This window comes from Typha angustifolia, chromosome 3 (assembly GCF_048772165.1).
Source record: "Typha angustifolia cultivar Huaian chromosome 3, ASM4877216v1, whole genome shotgun sequence".
In the NCBI taxonomy this organism is placed as follows: domain Eukaryota; kingdom Viridiplantae; phylum Streptophyta; class Magnoliopsida; order Poales; family Typhaceae; genus Typha; species Typha angustifolia.
This window is the reverse complement of record NC_133241.1, coordinates 6,265,819-6,284,709: the sequence shown is the minus strand read 5'-3', so window position 1 is coordinate 6,284,709 and position 18,891 is coordinate 6,265,819. Positions and strand designations below refer to the sequence as shown.

Here is an 18,891-nt window from a genome sequence, read left to right as displayed (position 1 = left end):
TCCTTCATATTATTGCCCTAGCTTAGACATAGCTATATAAGTTTATTCCAAAGCTTACTCAATCAAATCAAAAATATACTACCTAAAATAAAGAGTTAATTAATATATTTATTTTCATGAGGACCACATCAATGACCTAATCATATGCATGCACATCTACAATCACTCCACTTTATAGAACTAAACAGTGCCTCGATATGCGTGCTAGAACTCGGATAAATGGACAGGATAGAATGAAAGATTGTGAATAAAAACCTAGGATACATCTTTAGAGCTAGCTCTAAAGTGAATGAGCTTTTCTTTGCTTTCATTCTCATCATTAGTTTGTGAATCCGATTCGTTCATATCATTGTCCTACGTACAGTTAGCATGGCTTTGTTATCCTTATAATTAATTGTAGGATTTTTTTTTTAATTTTAATTTTTAATTTTTGCATGTATAGAGATCTCTTAATTTATTTGTATTTAGTTGCATGAATGTCTTTCAATATTGATTCTTGTTACTCTCTGGTGACTATATATTAAATACCATTCGACTAAGGTGACATTTATATGCCAATAATTATAATATCTTGATAAATAGTTTAGAAACTAAAACAAAAATAGTGACATTTTTTTGCCACAACCTCATCAAAGTTTTGCTTGTGGTTTACATGAGGGCAGAATGAAGATGCTCATGGAATACTCATGGAAAGTTTATATTCTCTTGTCTAATTTGGTTTTGATCAGCTATCTTTAGAGGATTTACGGGACAATAAAAACCAATTTTATTAAGTTTAATTTTTAAATTTTTTGGTTTGTGCATAAATCCCTCTTACTAAAATTTTCTTATCGCCTCTATCACAATTTTCTTATAAGATTTGGCCATCAGAATGGTAATCTTAACAAAATTAGTTTAACCGGTACATTATTAAATTCTTACACATAAAAAACAAAAACAAAAACTCTTATATGATTGGAAAACATGTATAAAGTATGTCGTGCAATTTATTAAATAGAATATTAATTTATAACTACGAATTGCTCATTTTATCTATCATTCTCTTATCATGTAATCAAACTCTGTGGTTATTTCAAGGACTTCGAATTTAAACCTATCTTGATCGTCGAAATTTTCCTTCGGTAACCAATATCTCAGTGGTTATATTATCGACAATCTTACATACTCCAATTGGATCGATCGGCGATCGGATAGTTAGGGTTAGAGAGACTCATGTCGACTTAGAATATTTTTCTATGGCCTATAAATAACAAGCACATATAGCAACTCTTCCACTTAAAAAGTTTTGTGAAGTCATCCAAATGTCATCTTCTCCCCCCAAAAATGGAGCTGTACGGATTATTTGGTGGAGTTTCTTTCCATGGAGAATTAATCCCCCCCTCATTGCATCTGTATGACTAGGATTGTGGTCCTTTTCTGCATATAAAAAGAGCAGTGGTTGGAAGAAGAATAGTCATTGGAGAATAATTTAGGCCCACCTTTGCCAAAAGTTCTATCCAGTTCTGCAATCCTCATCCCCTTTTTGACTACCCCCCCTTATTCTTAATTGAATGCAATTCTTGTACTATTGGATATATGACTTAGTGACAAAAGTTGGTGCAAAAAAGATTTTGAGTCAACAACTTTTTGGGTCTTTATCCACAACCCCTTTATCAACATCAAATATTTGTTAGTAAATGGGTGAATAAATATATATCATGCCTTTTTAAAAAAAATTATTAAAGTTTATAAACAGAATTCATTCTACAAAGAACTAAGTACTAGATAATCTAAAAGTGGATCTACTTGTATATCATCCGTTGATCAATATATCATTTCTTTAACATGCCAACTTATGGGCCGACAAAGTTAAATCGTATGACCTATGAAAACATTGGCTCTGCTACTTTGTTATATATCGAATTGACCTAAAAGCTTAAAGGTATTATCGTTTCTCTTGCATAGCTTGAGATTATACCAATGAGCTTGTTCAAAAAGATGGTGTAAGTTTATTCATAGTGGTTGGGAGGGGGCCTAGGGCAAGACTTCTCATAATTGATCACTTAGGTTATGCCCAATGGCATATCTCTATAGATTTTGGATGAGGTTGATAAATTATTTATGAATAAAGGGATGCCTAATTAGCTTTCAGAACTTGGTTGGGATTCTATACTTGGGTAGTTGACTTGAGAGAAAAGCAATATATGCAGCATTAGCACATATTAAAACCACAATATTTGTATAGGGCTGGTCAGTGTGGGGTTAGTTTAAAGGTGTTTTGTGGTAATTCTATGTTTTATTCATGGAGTTTAATGAACTATACATAGTTCAGGGTTACAGGCTGATAGTCAAAATAACAATTGAGTATCATATGCAAACTCTTGAAATAAAGGGTAACAATTTTTTATCTGACTAGCTGAATTCTGAATACTTTAAATGAGTTTTGGGTTTTAGTATAATTGGGTTGGGTGGTTCAAAATGGTCGTGCTTGTGTTTTTATCTCAACCCATTAATGACCCGCCAACTTGTTTTATAATCCGATAACTCATTTATGATATCATAACTAGATTATAATCTGAATAATTTATTTATCCTTCAAATAACTCATATAAAAACTTGTGTAACATGATAATCTGTTTATGACCCACCAATCTGATTTCCAATATCACAACGATTATAATTCGAATAACTCATACAAAAGCTCGTGTAATCTGATAATCTATTTTATAACTCATATAACCGGTTTAATAAACAAGTCTATGATGTTCGCATTTTATGACTTATATAACTAATATTGTCGTCGTGTAAAATAGGGGGATCTAATTATAAATAGCTCAAGAGTGAAATGACAATCACAAAATTACTAGGGTGTTGTTTGAAACTTTCCCTCATAAAAAAACACAAACAAAATGATGTCACTCCATTATAATCATTCCTCAATCTTTACATCTTTCTATGACTCTAATTTCTCCACCTATGCCATGCCCATGTGATGAACCACTTTATTCTCAACCAATATCCATATCCATAAAGCAATTGGTAGATTCCTCTCCTTTACTTTGCACCCATGTAACATCTTTCACATCTCATCTCATATGCCCTCTTAGCCATTTTTTTTCAATAAAAAATTATTTTTTAATCATTAAAAAAAAAAACTATGTTGTTTGATGTAACTTACCAATATTAGAGTTGAATAAACCTTTCTTTTGTTTTCATCTTTGCCTCCTCTCTCTTGACATGAAGTTTCTTTCACTCTACTCTCCTTTGCTGTTTATCTAAACATACTACATCTCTATTTTTTCATAACAAATTATATTCCATATGATAAAAAGCTCTAGTGCTCAGTTGGTCCTCAAGCACTACATTGTTCCTATATCAAAGAATGTTCAACTTAAATTTGCACAACTAAATCTATGGCATCATCAATTGTTGTTAAAAAAACAGCAAATTTCTTTTGTAATTAGGCCTTAGGTTGAGGGCAAGTATATAATGATGATGATGGAGGTATCCAAATATTTGGTATTAGTGATCACATTCAATTTGAGAATATATTTGCTAACTTTTGGTAGGAATGATTCTAGAAAGGGTTATTATGTTGTATATTTAGTTCTAGCCATGCATATGAGCAAATCTCAATAAAATTCTGGCAGGAGAATCCAATGGCTTTCCAAAGTAGTCCAGAGAGGGACAGGAACCAGAAGAATGAAGGCCAATGGCTATTAATTAAGTGGCAAATCCAACCATCCAGTAAATGTATTTGGATTTTTTTTCTCTTTTCTTTTAACAGGAGATCCAAACTTTTAACATCACTTCCTTTTCAGTGCCATCAATTATAAGTTAACATCATTGGCACAACACTGTCAGTACATAGCTAGTACAATGCAGGAAAGAAAGCGAGTTATTAGAAGCTAAAACTCTCATATGATCACTAGATTAAAAGCTTGGAAGTGTTCTCAGGAGGCAGAAATGTGAATTTGAGCAGAAAGGAGCTTTTGTTGGAGAATTCTTGATTTGAAGATGTGAAAAAGGAGTTGCTTAACAAGATGATAAATCCTCATATTTAATCCTCCTATTTGTCATTATATGTATCCGTCACCGGTGTACATGTATACCGAGAAGCTAATCAGACTAATTTGCCAATACACGAGAAAAAGTTTAGAATTTAGGGTTTAAGATTTAGAGAGAGATGTTGGAGGAGATTTTGGTCGATCTTCAATGTCAGTGGAGCGCGCTACGTAATCGAGACAATTAATTTATAAAAATTATTTCTTTTCTTAAAAAAAAAAATATGCTTGCCATTAAGCTTTATTTAGGTTAGTTTGCTGCATCCCAAGCTTATCACATCACAATATTATATTTGGTTGGATATAAAGCTACCCAACATCAAGTATTTGACATTTGATTCACATGCACTCTTCTAGTAGTAACAGGTGGAGGAATTTTTACCTCCACCACCGAAAGCAATTTGAGTTAATTAAAAGGACCAAAGAAGAAGTTCCAAAAAGTTGGGAAAAAGAAAAAAAAATAAACACACACACACACACACACACACATATATATATATGTATATATACACACACACACACAGAGGCAGAGAAACACACACAGAAGAGGAAGTGGGTTTTAACAAATGTCATCTTCAAACAATCTATGCTAGACTAAGAACAATTTATGCATCATTCAAAGGAGACAAAGATAGTTGTATCTCGAATGAATGAAAGAAAACTAACAACTCCATACACGTGTCCTCAGGAATCACATATTAATTCAAATCTCTTTTCTAACTCCACCTTCTTAGTCCAAATGGTTGGAAGACAAGCCAAAGGGATCAACAAACAGCTTATTATAAGTTTATCCTCGTATTCCAGTGGTTGAGACATCTAATTCGCTGTCGAATTTGAGATTTTCTTTAAAAAGAAACGAATTAATTTGAGCTCGTTGTATATATATATATATATATATTATTGGTTCGCTATCTAACATAATGTCACCGAGGAAACTTTGATAACTCCTAATCAAACAAGGGCGGCCCCTAAAAGAAAGAGAGAATCTAATAGGCTCAAAAAGCCATTGTAGTTGTGGTTGCTTGCCCCCATGAGCTAAAAACTCTGGTAATTTAATGGGCAGGCCCTCGTGCTCATAAGACTTGTGAGGCATCATCACTGGGTCAAAAAGTGGCTGCTATACGTATCATTCATTCAATGGTTTGTAGATTTAGAGAATATGTGGCATGTTACATTAGATTTTATTCACCATTGGTGGAATTAATGGCCAATGCCCACTATCCCTTGTGGAGGCCCAAGGAGTGGAGAGAGCCTTCACACAAATTTCTTAAGTGTGTGATAGCTACCAAAATCTTTCTATACACATGAGAAGAGGAAAAAAAGTTAAGATTCCCAATCCTTGGGAGAACTTACTCACGGTGTTCTTTTTGATGACTTAGCTATGTGTGTCTGGTGTCTATATATAGAAGGGTCCTGCCTTCTATCATTTTCATCCAAAGCTCACACCTAAGTCCACATTGTAGTTTCTTTGGCTATCTACTAGAAGTGTTTCTATTGGTGAGCATGTCGAGGGATCCTCTCGTCGTCGGGCAAGTCGTCGGCGATGTCTTGGATGCTTTTGCAAAGTCTGCGTCAATGAGGGTTCTATACAATAATAAGGATCTGACAAACGGGTCCGAGCTCAAGCCCTCGCAGGTCGCAAATGAGCCGAGGATTGAGATTGGAGGGAGGGACATGAGGACCCTTTACACTCTTGTAAGTGTTAATTACTTTGGTTCTCAAACAGCTTAAACGTTTAGAGTAGTATGCGAGTTATAACACTTTATAAGAAATATAAATTTGGCCAGTCTAGCTAAACCTTTCATCAATGCCAAGTGCTAACTAGGCTAAGTCTCCAATTCAATACAAATGTAACTAAAGTTGTTTCTCCACTCAGAACTACTGGCATGAAAAATAGAATCTTAGACTACTAATTTTGGAGTCCCTACACATACCTTTTGGCTTTATTTCAATTAAGACCCTTTGACCTTCTATTTTTTGAGCACTTGCATCATGTATTTAATTGAAAAGTTTAATCTTCTTTTGCTATCAAAAGAGCAGGCACAGCATCAGGTCCAGATGATGAACATATTGCATATCAAAAAGGTGCATTTATTTCCAAACCTTGTGGGCTCCCTGTTGATTATAATGATAAATCCAATTGAAAAAAAAATGGAATGAAAAAAAGAAGAAATTTTCCCCATCAGCAAACTCTTTGTTCACCCTCTTAACATATGTACTGAAAATTAGATAACTATCCTAAAAGTAGCATTATTCATCTGAGAACAGCACACAACTAATTGGTGACTCTTTCTGTAACTCCTGTACATATAGCCTTTAGTATCTCTTTCCAGAAAGGAAATAGGTTCAACTTTGTAGGATGACATGGCTCTGCAAGAGCCTTTACAACATATTCTATGACCCATGGCAATATCATCTATCAGTCTAAAGCTCAAGAATTGCTAAGAACAGTAGCATGATTATCTTCTCACCAGGTAATGGTGGACCCTGACGCACCAAGCCCAAGCAATCCAACCAAAAGGGAGTACCTTCATTGGTAAGCTTTAACTTTCTTGTCAAATCTAAAAAGAGAACAGCCACCTCTTTATTATGCGACTTAATGAACATTCCTAATGTTTCTTTCCTTTTATTACTCGAAAGGTTGCTCACTCCTGCAAAGAGAATTATATCAGAGAATAACTAATCAATTTTCAATGTCATATAGGTTGGTGACAGACATTCCAGAAACAACTAATGCCACTTTTGGTGAGAGATCCTGTTTCATTATGGCCACCTTTTTATTCATTGAAATTTGTTAATCTGTACAAAAAAAAAAATCCTTTCTTTTTTTAAAATAACAAAGAACATGTTAATATGTTAAACAAATTTTCAATTATGAAAACAATGCTCAGTAGTATGTTCAACAAGTTCAAAACTTTTAAAGTTTAAACACATACCCATGTATGAAATAAGGTCTCTTCTTCTTTATTGTGTTTCATTTTGATCATCTGGTTCAGGAAATGAAATTGTCTGCTATGAGAGTCCAAAACCAACGGCTGGAATTCATCGTTTTGTGTTCGTGCTGTTTCGCCAGTCCATACGACAGACCATTTATGCACCCGGATGGAGACCAAACTTCAACACAAGGGATTTTGCAGCACTTTACAACCTCGGCTCACCTGTCGCTGCTGTCTACTTCAACTGCCAGAGGGAGAATGGTTGTGGAGGTAGAAGGTATGTTAGACAATAATTGAAACTATTCATGTTTTTCCTCCATAGAGCAAGAGGCAGTAATGCAGTAACAAAACATATGCATAGTCAAATGCATCAGACTGAACATTAGTAAATACCAGGTGCTCAGATAACTTTGGTCATAATCAATCTTATACAACTTATGTTAAGAATCTTGAATCTTAAGATACATTAATCATTTAGGACTTTTGTAGTTCTCCGATCATGATTCAAGATGCTACAAAAGCCCATTGTCTACAAGCCATTACTTGTACTTATGTCCTAGGTTTCATGCTTCCTCACAGCAAACTAAATTCTAAATATGATTAAGTGACTAGTAATGGATTTTGAGAAATCTTCTGTAAAGATGTTAACAGTGAAAAATGAACTTACAGATAAATATATTCATGTAAATCTCAACTTTTTTTATTGCAGAAACTAGAATGAAGCGAATAATGCTTTCCCTCATACATATACATGAAATTTGTTAAATATACAAGTTACAAACAAACTTTACATAATGTCTGAAGAAAATGTTTGTTGCATGAAAGGTACCAAGCTGCCAACGGATGGACTTGATGACTGCTCACAGCATGACTAAAGATCTAGTCTTCTAGAGGTTGGTAACAGTTATATGGGATGACTGAAATACGTGGCATGGCATAGACTCCAATTTCAGGATCACTTGTCATGCAACAAACAAGAAATGTTTATAAGAAGCAGTTTCTCTAATTTCATTTTCTGCATGTACAAGTTTCTTCTGTTTATCTGAAGTGAGTTTGCAAGTGCACATTTGCTTCTCAACTAAGTGAAAGATAAAATGTTGTTGGTTCCTTCCTTCACATATGCCAATTAAACTTGTGATGTGAGGGATTGCTTTCAGAAATAAAGATCAAGATTGCCTTGAGCATGGGTTGGCATCATGTTAACTGTTTCAACTAGATTCTGATCATATGTTTGAGAATGTGAAAGCAATGAAAATTAATCCAGATCAAACAGGCTAGTAATGTATGATACATATAAATATAACTGTAGTCAACTCTCACATCAAAGAAATGAGGAAAGTGTAATTAGAAAGTAAGAAACCATATGAGAACAAATATGAAGACGTTCTGATAATATTATGTAATGTAACTTGTACTTATGCAAATTCAGAACTTCTAATGACATTAGGAAAAACAGCACAATTGGAACCTTGAAGTTGGACAACTGAGAAAAAGTAAACATGAACCAGACAGATGCAATCAGAAGTACGCAAGATGCAAAATGCAATCAGAAGTATATATATAGCCTAATCTTGCTCTCCCTAGGAAAAACTTGTCACAGAGCTGTCGATGAAGTCATGAAATATGATTGTCAAATACATTGAGAAGCAAAAATTTCCACTTGTCAGATTTCTACAAGGTAATTATTTGGACGATCATCAGAAGAAATATTTCCTAATATATAGCCAAGTATAGCAAGTGTAATGGTCCACAAAAAGATGAAATCATCAAATAGCTAATCAGCTGCAGCAGTATTCCATTATGTTTCAAACTTTTCACCAAGATCTCAGTTGTGATGGGACATTTCCAGTTTCTCAACTTCTTTGCTGCTTGTGTTGCTATCTTTTATGGAAAAAGTAGAATTTTGTTATAATAACAGCTGCCCTTGAAAACTTAATAGTCAAAATATTACCTCAGCCTAGTTTTGTTCTACCGATGATAAAGTGTGTCAAGAATTGATTATGTGAACCATATTAGGAGTGTATACAGCAGCCTGATTGTAACTCCCCAAGGGATAGTGGATTGGATCTCGTTAGAGCCCATCAAGAGGAACTTGCTTTGCTAGTACGCCTAGCACCAGAAAAATCTCTTCCTTTTGGGGATGATCATAGTCTCCAACTAAGAACTCATGAGTCTTGCCATTCACCTCTATGACACTGGACCCTGGTTCCTTCTTTACACCCTTCTTCCTCATCAACTTCCTCAGTGCTGTGACATCTCCCCACCTATCATTCGTAGCATATATGTTGGAGAGGAGCACATAAACTCCACTATCAATTGGCTTCAGCTCAAGAAGATGGCCTATGATCTGCTGGGAGAGATCCACATTCCCATGAGCCTTGCATGCACTAAGCATAGCACCCCATATAAGCATGTCAGCTGCCATTGGCATGACTCTGATGAGTTCATAGGCTTCTACTAATAGCCCAGCTCTGCCAAGAAGATCAACCATGCAACCATAATGCTCTATCCATGGTGTGAGATTATAGAACTTGGTCATGTAGTCAAAAAGATAACGGCCTTCTTCGACTAGGCCAGAGTGACAACATGCACTAAGGATAGCAATAAATGTAACCTCATTAGGCGTAATACCAACATGAACCATCTGACCAAAGTACACAAGGGCTTCTTTACCATAACCATGTATTGCTAGTCCACCAAGTAGTGCATTCCATGAAGAAACATTCTTGTGAGGCATCTTACGGAAGATAAGCATAGCAGCATCCAAGCACCCACATTTTCCATACATGTCAACCATTGAAGTCCCTATATGTACATCCCACTCAATGCCTTTACGGTCGATGTACTCATGGACCCATCTCCCTGAATCTAATGCTCCCAAGCTCGCACAAGCTGACAGAACACTAGATAGAGTTACCTTGTCAGGCTCCATCCCTGTAGCTTGCATTGCATAAAATACCTCTATAGCATCATTTGGTTTCTTGCATTGCACCAACCCACTAATCATACTAGTCCACGAAACAACATCCTTCTCGTGAAGCTCTTCAAAAACCTTCTTTGCGTCATCCAGACATTCACACTTTGCATACATATCCAAAAGTGCATTGCAGACAATCACGGCCACCTCAGCTTCACGCTTAAAAATCATGCAATGAATTCCCTTACCCATACCCAAATTCCCTAATCTCCCACATGTGACAAGAACATTAACCAAAGTTGCCATGTTTGGTTCCACATCCATCAAACCAAACAATTCCAATGCCTTGCTGAACATTCCACCTTTAACATAAGCCGATATCAACCCAGTCCATGACACAACATCTCTTGCACCCATTTCATCAAACATGCTACCCGCATCCGAGTACCTGCCGCAAATTCCATACAGATGAACAAGAGCATTCTGAACATAGAGGCGGCAAGCAAAACCTATCTTAATGGAGACACCATGAAGCTGTCTACCTTCATTAAAGCCTAAAAATTTGACGCAAGATTTGAGAACTATTGGATAAGTGTACTTATCAGGACGAATGTTATCGCAAAACATATGGTTGTAGACAGCGAAAGCCCATCTTGGTTTCTTGCTTCGGGCGTATTCAGAGATCAAAGAATTGAAGGGGAAGGCATTTGGATAGTGGTGGTGGATTTGGTGGAGAGATTTGTACGCAAAGGAGGGGTGGGAGAGCGTGGCTAAGTATTTGACGAAATTGATCAGCACAAAGTAGTCTTGCGTGATGCCGGAGGTGAGAAGCAAAGCATGGATTTGATTGAAGGAGTTGATGCTTATGCGCTCATTGAGTAGGGTTAGAATTGCTGACTTAAAGTGATGATGGGTGGAAGCTACACTCAGCATGTAGAAAGAAGCTAAACGTGCACAAGAAGAGCAGTACGAACTGTTTGACGAAATGGGTTAGTAAAGTTTCGGAGTTCACAGGAGTGTATGCTATATTTGACTGAAGTTTGGATAACATAAATATTAACCGAAGTTTTGGAAAACTAAATATATCAAATCAACCATGTTAAAAACTTTTTGTTTACTTGAGAACATCATGATTAAATTCCTAATATCTATTAATCCTCTCCACCTATTCAAATGTGTCGTTATGTCCGCTGCTAGGCAGGGTAGCTCCTTGGAGATTTGGATCATGTAGGCCAAGTGCGGCCACCTCCACCCTTGGGCCTTGGTCTCCAGCGGCAAAGCAAGATGTGTCGTGAATATGGAGGGCTTTCTACCAAACGGTCATTGATCTGAGAAGTATTCGCTTAAAAAAAAAATGTTTCGAAGGTTGTAAAGAAGAGCAGTATCTGAAAGGAAAAATCCCCCGGGGACGACGATGGAGCCGCCACTAGTGAAGACGGGAGGGGAAGACGTACACCAAAGAAAGGCGTCCTCCTCGAAGGCGTCGGAGCCGGAGCAGGCGGAGCTGGACAGAGGAAAGGATCAACAAAAGAGACCTGAAAGGACTTGGGCCTCGGTAGCGGCTGGCAGCAAGAGAGCCGCAACACGCACAGGAAGCATTCCGGCGGAGATTCTAGGAAAACTGAGGAACCAGTTGGTGGACAGTGTGGTGATAGACCCTGAAATACTTGAGAAATGTCGTGCAAGATGGAAACTCTCACTGTTTGGAAGATTCCTAGGGAAAGGCATACCGCTGTTTCGACTGAATGTTAGCCAGGCTATGGGTCGGAATAGATGGTTTTTCGATTGCGGACATGGCTGATGGATACTATGTTTTCAGGTTCAAGAATGAGGATGACCTTAACCATGTTCTGACGAACGGGCTGTGGACTATCCAAGGACAGGTTGTCAACCTGATACCATGGCGCAACAATTTCAGGCCTTCTCCGGAAGCTTTCACTACTGCTCCGGTGTGGATACAACTGCATAACTTACCACAGGAATACTGGGAACTTGAAGCGTTGATTCTTGTAGCAGCATTCTTTGGCAGGCCACTGAGAGTGGATGAGACCACCTTAGATCACACCAGAAGCATATTCGCCCGGGTGTGCATAGAAGTGGACCTAAGCAAGCCACTGAAAACGGCAGTCTGGCTAGGGCCAAAAGAAGAGCAAGTAGACCAAAGAGTTATGTACGAAAGCATCCCTAAATTCTGCTTCAAGTGCGGCAGGATAGGTCACAAGGTGGAAGCTTGTGACTACACGCCCAAAGATGCCGAGGAGGAGCCGCCGGAGGTCAAGGATGGTGGAGGGGAGGGTGCTCCCCAAGGGACAAACCCTATCCCGCCAGCGGAGGAAGATACCTCGTACTACGGGCCATGGTGTACGGTCCAAAGGAAGCCTAGGAGGCAGGCTACAAAGGGAGGCCAGGGAGCTAGCGCGCCCAACCGAAGCAATACAGGGGCTTGGAAAGGAAAAGGGACAGTCTTAATGGAGGATGGAAGGACGTCCAACATGTCGGACTGGGAGCTTAAACAGAAGGGCCAAAAGGTAAAGGACAAAAAGAAGATCTATGGCCAAAGTGGCAAAGATCATCAGCTGAGAACGGAGTTCAGGAGAGCAGATGGAAGCAGTAACATGGAAAATACTAACCTACGTCATACGTCCCATCCCTATGCAAAAGGAGTGCAGGGCGAGAATAGAAAGGAGGCTACGGAAGGAAACTATGGAGAGTGGGTGGCTAGGCAATCCACCTCGAAACAAAAGCCTATCAAGCTTGGGGAAAGATAATAGGAGAGCAGGATGAGGGGCCGGTGCTCAAGTGGCAACCCAACGAAGGGAGGCAGGAGGAAGCGCGGATGGCGGTGCGAGATGGTGACACAATGGGAGAGCAATTAATGCATGACGAGACTGGGCAGAAGGAGGTGGCCAACCAAAAGACGTCGAGAGGAGATCCCACGCTCACGAGACATGCCGTGATACAAGGGATAACAGTGCTGTTGGGTACCGGTAACCAGCGTGTTAACCGGTCTGCGTACGTCAAAACATTAAGACGACAAGATGACATGCGAGGGACCACCGGAGCCTACCCTGCGCACATCACACATGAGGGGATAGCCACAGTTGGCCATGTACCCACCTCAGCTCAGGAGAAGAACCCGCCGGACAAGCACGGGGAAACGGCAGACAAGATCAAGCGAATACTTCTCCAGGCAAAGCGGGATGAGAAGAAGGCCAAGAAAGGGGAAGAGGAGATGATGCAGTTGGCTATGGTGGAGTACAATGGAACTGCCACACCTGAAAATGAAGATATGGACTTGGAATGTCCAAGAGAAGACCTCACTGGAGGTAGCAAGGATATGCCAGCCTCCAAGAGAGGACGGAACCAATGACAGGCCGTCCTCTCCGCTAGCTATCAGTTATAAAATGATCAAAGCCGTAGTGTGGAACTGCAGAGGTGCCTGAAAGAAGGAGCCACTGGACAGATGTAGAGTTATGATAAAAGAGCTAAAGATGGATATGCTAGCCCTGTTGGAGACGCATACAAGCTGGGATGAAGCCGAGCAAGTGACAAGGTCGCTAGGCCGCTGTTGGGCTTGATTTGCCATCCCAGCCCAGGGCAGATCAGGAGGGATCCTGGTTCTCTGGAAGAAGGAAATCGGGTGGGTTGATGTGGCTGCAATATCTAGATACGCGGCGCATCTCACCGTCACCCTACAGACCGGGCAAACATGGATCTGGTCAATGGTATATGCCAGCAACCACCTCGACGCACAGAAGGAGCTGTGGGAGGAGCTATTATCCATGGCTACGATAGATACGCCGTGGATATTGACAGGAGACTTCAATGCTTTTCTTTCTCCACAAGAGAGATGCAGTGGAGGTGTGGAACTAGGGCCTAAGTGCAAAGCATTTGCGAAGTTCGTCGACGACGCGGGGTTGTGCGACTTGGAGTATGAAGGAGTACCCTACACCTGGTGCAACGGGCGAAGGTCGCATGTGGATTCACCTTGACAGAGCACTAGGGAACACGGAGTGGTTAAGTGCTAACCCGACATGCAATGTTCAGCACTTGGATAGAGCTGCCTCGGACCACGCATCGCTCCTCCTCAATGTGTCGCTAACCAAAGCAAAAGTGAGAAGGTCATTCAGGTTTGAACTCTACTGGATGGAGTACGAGAAATGTCATAAGATCGTTGAAGACACTTGGAAGAGTCGGGCCGGGGGCAATCCTATGCAAGCCTTCATGCACCACATCTGTGATATGAGGCGAAGCCTGCGGGAGTGGAGCCGTACGGCAATAGGGAGTGTTGAACGAAGACTGAAGGATACCAACGCTCAGCTGGCGGACCTAGAAGATCTAGACGCTAATGGGCAACTGACAGAGGATGGACTACAGATGCTGAGAAGCGCTTACAACCGACAAGCTGCTCTCAACCGGCAGCTAAACATCAAGTGGTTACAGAGATCTCGCCTCAGGTGGGCGACCGAAGGGGATCGTAACACCAAGTTTTTCCACATATCTGCAACCACTAGAAGACAGCGCAATCAGATTCCTGGAATAACGGGCGAGGGTGAAAGATGGATGCAGGACCCGGTAGAAGTTTGTCAAGCTTTCACTGCCTTCTACCAAGGGCTCTGGGGCACAGAGGAAGAGCATAGCCACACTAGACAAGAGTGGCCCACGCTACCAAGTATCTCAACCGCAGAAGTATAAATGCTGGTTAGGCCTATCACGCCGGAGGAGATCAAAGAAGCAGTATGGAAACTATCGAGGGGCAAGGCGCCTGGCCCGGACGGGATGCAGGCGGAAGTATACATCAAGTATTGGGACACCATAGGGGATAGCCTATGCAAAGCCATCAACCATTTCTTTACTTCTTCGACCATGCCAAGATCCTAGGGTGAAACCTTCGTAACACTAATACCAAAGAAGGAGCACCCTACCATGGTGGCAGACTATAGACCCATTGCTCTGTGCAATGTGGTGTATAAGATCATTGCCAAGGTAATGGTCAGCCGACTTAAACCAGTGCTTCCCAAACTCATAGGTCCAGAACAAGCGGTGTTTGTCGCTGGGAGAAGCATCGCCGATAATACCTTAGCGGCGCAAGAGGTGGCTCACTCCATGGAGTCGGAAAAAGGTGGGCAGGCGACCATGATGATCAAGATGGACATGGAAAAGGCGTACGATCGAGTCAGGTGGTCGGCGGTTGTAGGCTCACTCCAGCGGATGGGTTTTCCGCCGGCATGGTGCAAGTGGGTGTATGCGTGCATCTCGTCTCCTCGCTTTGCACTGCTCATCAACAGGAACCCATCAAACTGGATTACACCGCATAGTGGACTTCGGCAAGGGGATCCACTGTCTCCCTACCTCTTCATAATAGTCACCCAAATTCTATCGAGGATGCTAAACGAGAAAGTGGACAAAGGGCAGCTGCAGGGATACAGGGTGGGAGATGTCCAACTGTCGCACCTGCTGTACGCAGATGATCTGCTCCTGATGACCAAGGCTGCTGTTGATAACGCTCAGTGCATTCTGGAAAGCCTAAACCAATATGGGAAGATCACCAACCAAAGAGTTAACTTTGGCAAGTCAGAGATGTACCTGCCAAGGAGGGTCGGAGTGGATGCCAGCAAACAACTCAACGATAAGCTTGGGTTGAAGGTGGCTACCATGCCGTTCAAATACCTCGGAGTACTAATCTCGAGTAAGAGGGTGAAGGTAAAGGAGCACCAAACCATGGCGGAACGCATCGACAGGAGACTAGCAGGCTGGAAAAGGAAACTTCTCTCCCAAGTAGGCAAGCTAACCGTGATAAATGCAACGTTAATGGCGATATCAACATACTAGATGGGCAGTACCTAGCTGCCGAACACAGTTCTGGAGGAGATGAACAAAAAAGCTTGCGCCTTCCTTTGGGAAAATAGCACCGGCCGCGGACTGCACCTGATAAACTGGGATCAGGTCACAACTGCTAAGAGACAAGAGGGACTTGGGGTTAGGAGGCTTACAGATTCGAGAACGGCACATTTAGGTAAGCTGGTCTTCAAGGTTCTCAACAAGGAACAGGTGCCCTGGGTTAATCTCATGCATGCTAAATACGGAAGCCTGCACCCGTGGGAGACTAAGGCCGCTTCTAATGCATCTTGGGTGTGGAAAGTATTAACTCGCATAGCCAACCAACTAAAGATGGGATGCCGGGTGATGGTGGGGAATGGCAGAAACACGAGAGCTGCCTACGACCCCTGGACTCATGAGGTCCCGTGGAGGAGACAACCCAGGGAGATAGCCGAGTCCCTAATGGTGGACAAACTAATGGTGGCGGACATCATTGGCAATCATCAATGGTCCTCGGAGAGACTCTATAGGGAGGCGGGTGCAAACATGGCCTATGAGATATCTACCTTTCTCAGGGGTGCAGCCACCATGGAGGATAGGTGGATCTGGTGGCCACACCCAAGGGGAATACCTTATGTAAAGGCTATCTACTCCTCCATGCAGCCTAAGCAAGAGCAACAATAGGAAGGGTGGAAGATCTTTTGGCAGCTACCGGTGGCCCCGAGGATCAGAATATTCTGCTGGAAACTAATCTGGGGTAGGCTGCCAACGAAAGCCTATCTTCAATATATCCACCTTGGAAACGACGATAGATATGTCATGTGCGGGCTATTCCGAGAGACGGCAGATCATCTATTATTTGCATGCAGATATAGCCTGGAGGTGTGGCAGCTACTAAGCGACAGCGAGGGGATTGAGAGCGCTTGGATGGACTAGGACTGGATAATGAGAGGATGGGATATGAACAAGGAGGAAGACTTGAAGATCAAAGGAATGATTGCTTGCACCCTGTGGTCAATATGGAGACAGAGGAATGCGGTTGCTTTCGGTGAGAAGAAGACGTCAGAGCGAGTGGTGGTAAGAATTGCAGTAGCTTTAGCCAAAGAGCACAGGAAGACCAGTAAGGAAAGGCAGATGAAAGGAAGAAGAATCAGTAAGAGGTGGGAACCACCTCCGAAAGGGTGGATAAAAGCTAACACTGATGGGGCGTGGCTAGCAGGAGCGAGCCAAGGCGGTGCAGCGGCAGTCTTCCGGGACAAAAATGGTGACCTTATTCAGGCATTGTGGGAATCATGCCCGGGGAACTCGGCGCTGGAAACAGAACCGTGGGCGATCCGACTGGGCTTGAGGGCGGCCTACCGAGAATGGAGAGTGGTCATAGAGTCGGACTGTCTGGAGGCCATAAAATGCCTGCAGAGCATGGAAAATAGTCCTTGTCGCACTAGAAACATGGTGCATGAATGCCTTAGGCTAGGAGAGGAATGTTTGGAAGTTAAGTTCGTACACGTAGGAAGAGAGTGTAATGCTGTAGCTGACTGGGCAACGGCTAGGGCCAGTGTATCCTCCGATTCTGTTTGTATCAACCGAATAGGACACGCCCTCCCAGAGTTCTGTAATCTCATTGAGTCCGATGCAGCTAATGGGTCGGTAGCGTAGCAATACCAAGCTGGAAACAGCTCCTTGACTTCAAAAAAAAAATTGCTTCTAAATCATGGGCCTCCACGGTGTCGTGGAACCGGCAAGAAAGAGTGCTTCATGCCTCCCTTCTCCATGAATACCTCCTTGTTGCGGATCTCATGTATGATCTGACATGGAAAATTCCTCGCATACTCAAGGAAAGGGATGCTGATCTGGCCTTCGTTGTAGCCTCTCTCTCTCTCTCTCCCTCTAAGGGATGCCACCAAAGCTAGCATGTGGATTTAATGGACTCATATGAGGAGAGCCGATTGCTAGAGCGATTTACACCTTTCTAAACCCGTCCCTCCTTGGTAGGTGGAATGGGTGGAAGTGATTGTGGTCATTGTCGGTTGCACCTCGGGTGCACACTTTCTGTTGGAAGCTGCTGTTGAATAGAATTCCAACCCTTTCTTGCACAGCCTGCATATCAAGCTTGATGATCCATGCTGCCTCTACAGTTGGCACCCTAGAACCTAGCCAATCTCTTCTTCACTTGCAAGTATGCCTCGAAAGTATAGGTTGCCTTGCTAGTAGGCTCGACAGGTGTTTTAAGCCTTGCTAGGAGTGTAAACGAGCTGAGTCTGAGCTTGAGCAAGCTGGCTCCAGCTCAGGCATGGCTCGAAATTAATTTCGAGCCTCAATTTTAGGCTCAGAGACTCAGCTCAACTCAATTCAAGCCGAGCTCGAGTTGAGCCAGATCGAGCCTGAGCCAAGCTCGAGCTTAAATTGAGCCTATTATCAAGTCTTATTCAAGTCAAGTTGAATCGAGCCCGAGCCAAGCCAAAAATTAGTTAAGCTAAATTAGCTAATCCCTTCCTCCTTCCCGTTGGTCTCCTCGCCTCCTCTCATCATTCTCAAGGACGTCGTCCACCGTCGTGTCCACCTCTCCGACAAATACTTCCTCGACTTCGAGCTCGATGGCAGCGAGTTCAGTGTTACCCACCTCTGCACCGACAAGCAGATCTCTGAGGTTTCGAAACCCTAGCATGCAAATCTATCCCCAAGTAGAAGCTTCGAACAGCCGTTGACGTCGACAATGTTCATCGCGAGGGGAGATCAAGAGGTTAAGTAAGGCCGTTGTTGGAGAGGAGGTGGTCCACGAGGGGTGGCACGGCCCCGGCATCACCCCAACCTCATCCTCCTTATGGTCGCGTACGAGGACACCAATGTAGTGCACCTTGTCATGGACAAGGCGACGCCCCGAAGGAGGACTCAGAGACGCGGGCCTACGGCTTGACAAGGAGGAGGAGGATTGAAAGGGATTGGGATTTGGGAATTAGGGTTTCAGTATATATATCGAGCCTATTGAGCCAAGCCTAAGCGAACTGGCTTCAGCTCAGGCTCAACTCAATATTAATTTTGAGCTGGTTTTAATGACTCAAGCTTGGCTCATCTCTAACCAAGTCGAGCCTGAGCCAAGCTCGAGCTGCTCGTTTATTTTGATAGCCTTAAGCCTTTGTAGACAACTTGGGTCATAATTAGGTCATGACTATCTGGG

The 18,891-nt window shown here is 42.0% G+C and overlaps 3 protein-coding genes across 3 annotated transcripts; 2 read left to right on the top strand and 1 right to left on the bottom strand.

Moving 5' to 3' along the window:
* The first annotated feature begins 5,492 nt into the window (after positions 1 to 5,492).
* LOC140758159 (protein FLOWERING LOCUS T-like) lies at positions 5,493 to 9,025 on the top strand. Its single transcript, XM_073094236.1, has 5 exons — positions 5,493 to 5,738; positions 6,518 to 6,579; positions 6,748 to 6,788; positions 7,040 to 7,256; positions 7,805 to 9,025. Exons 1-5 carry the CDS (start codon positions 5,547 to 5,549, stop codon positions 7,830 to 7,832), a joined length of 540 nt encoding a protein of 179 aa, XP_072950337.1. The 5' UTR covers positions 5,493 to 5,546; the 3' UTR covers positions 7,833 to 9,025.
* A 23-nt stretch (positions 9,026 to 9,048) lies between these two features.
* LOC140758158 (pentatricopeptide repeat-containing protein At4g38010) lies at positions 9,049 to 10,926 on the bottom strand. Its single transcript, XM_073094235.1, has one exon. The coding sequence runs from the start codon at positions 10,827 to 10,829 to the stop codon at positions 9,051 to 9,053; it is 1,779 nt and encodes a 592-aa protein (XP_072950336.1). The 5' UTR covers positions 10,830 to 10,926; the 3' UTR covers positions 9,049 to 9,050.
* Positions 10,927 to 13,618: 2,692 nt separating this feature from the next.
* LOC140758249 (uncharacterized) lies at positions 13,619 to 14,591 on the top strand. Its single transcript, XM_073094345.1, has 2 exons — positions 13,619 to 13,837; positions 13,944 to 14,591. The coding sequence occupies exons 1-2, from the start codon at positions 13,619 to 13,621 to the stop codon at positions 14,589 to 14,591; spliced, it is 867 nt and encodes a 288-aa protein (XP_072950446.1).
* Positions 14,592 to 18,891: the final 4,300 nt, after the last annotated feature.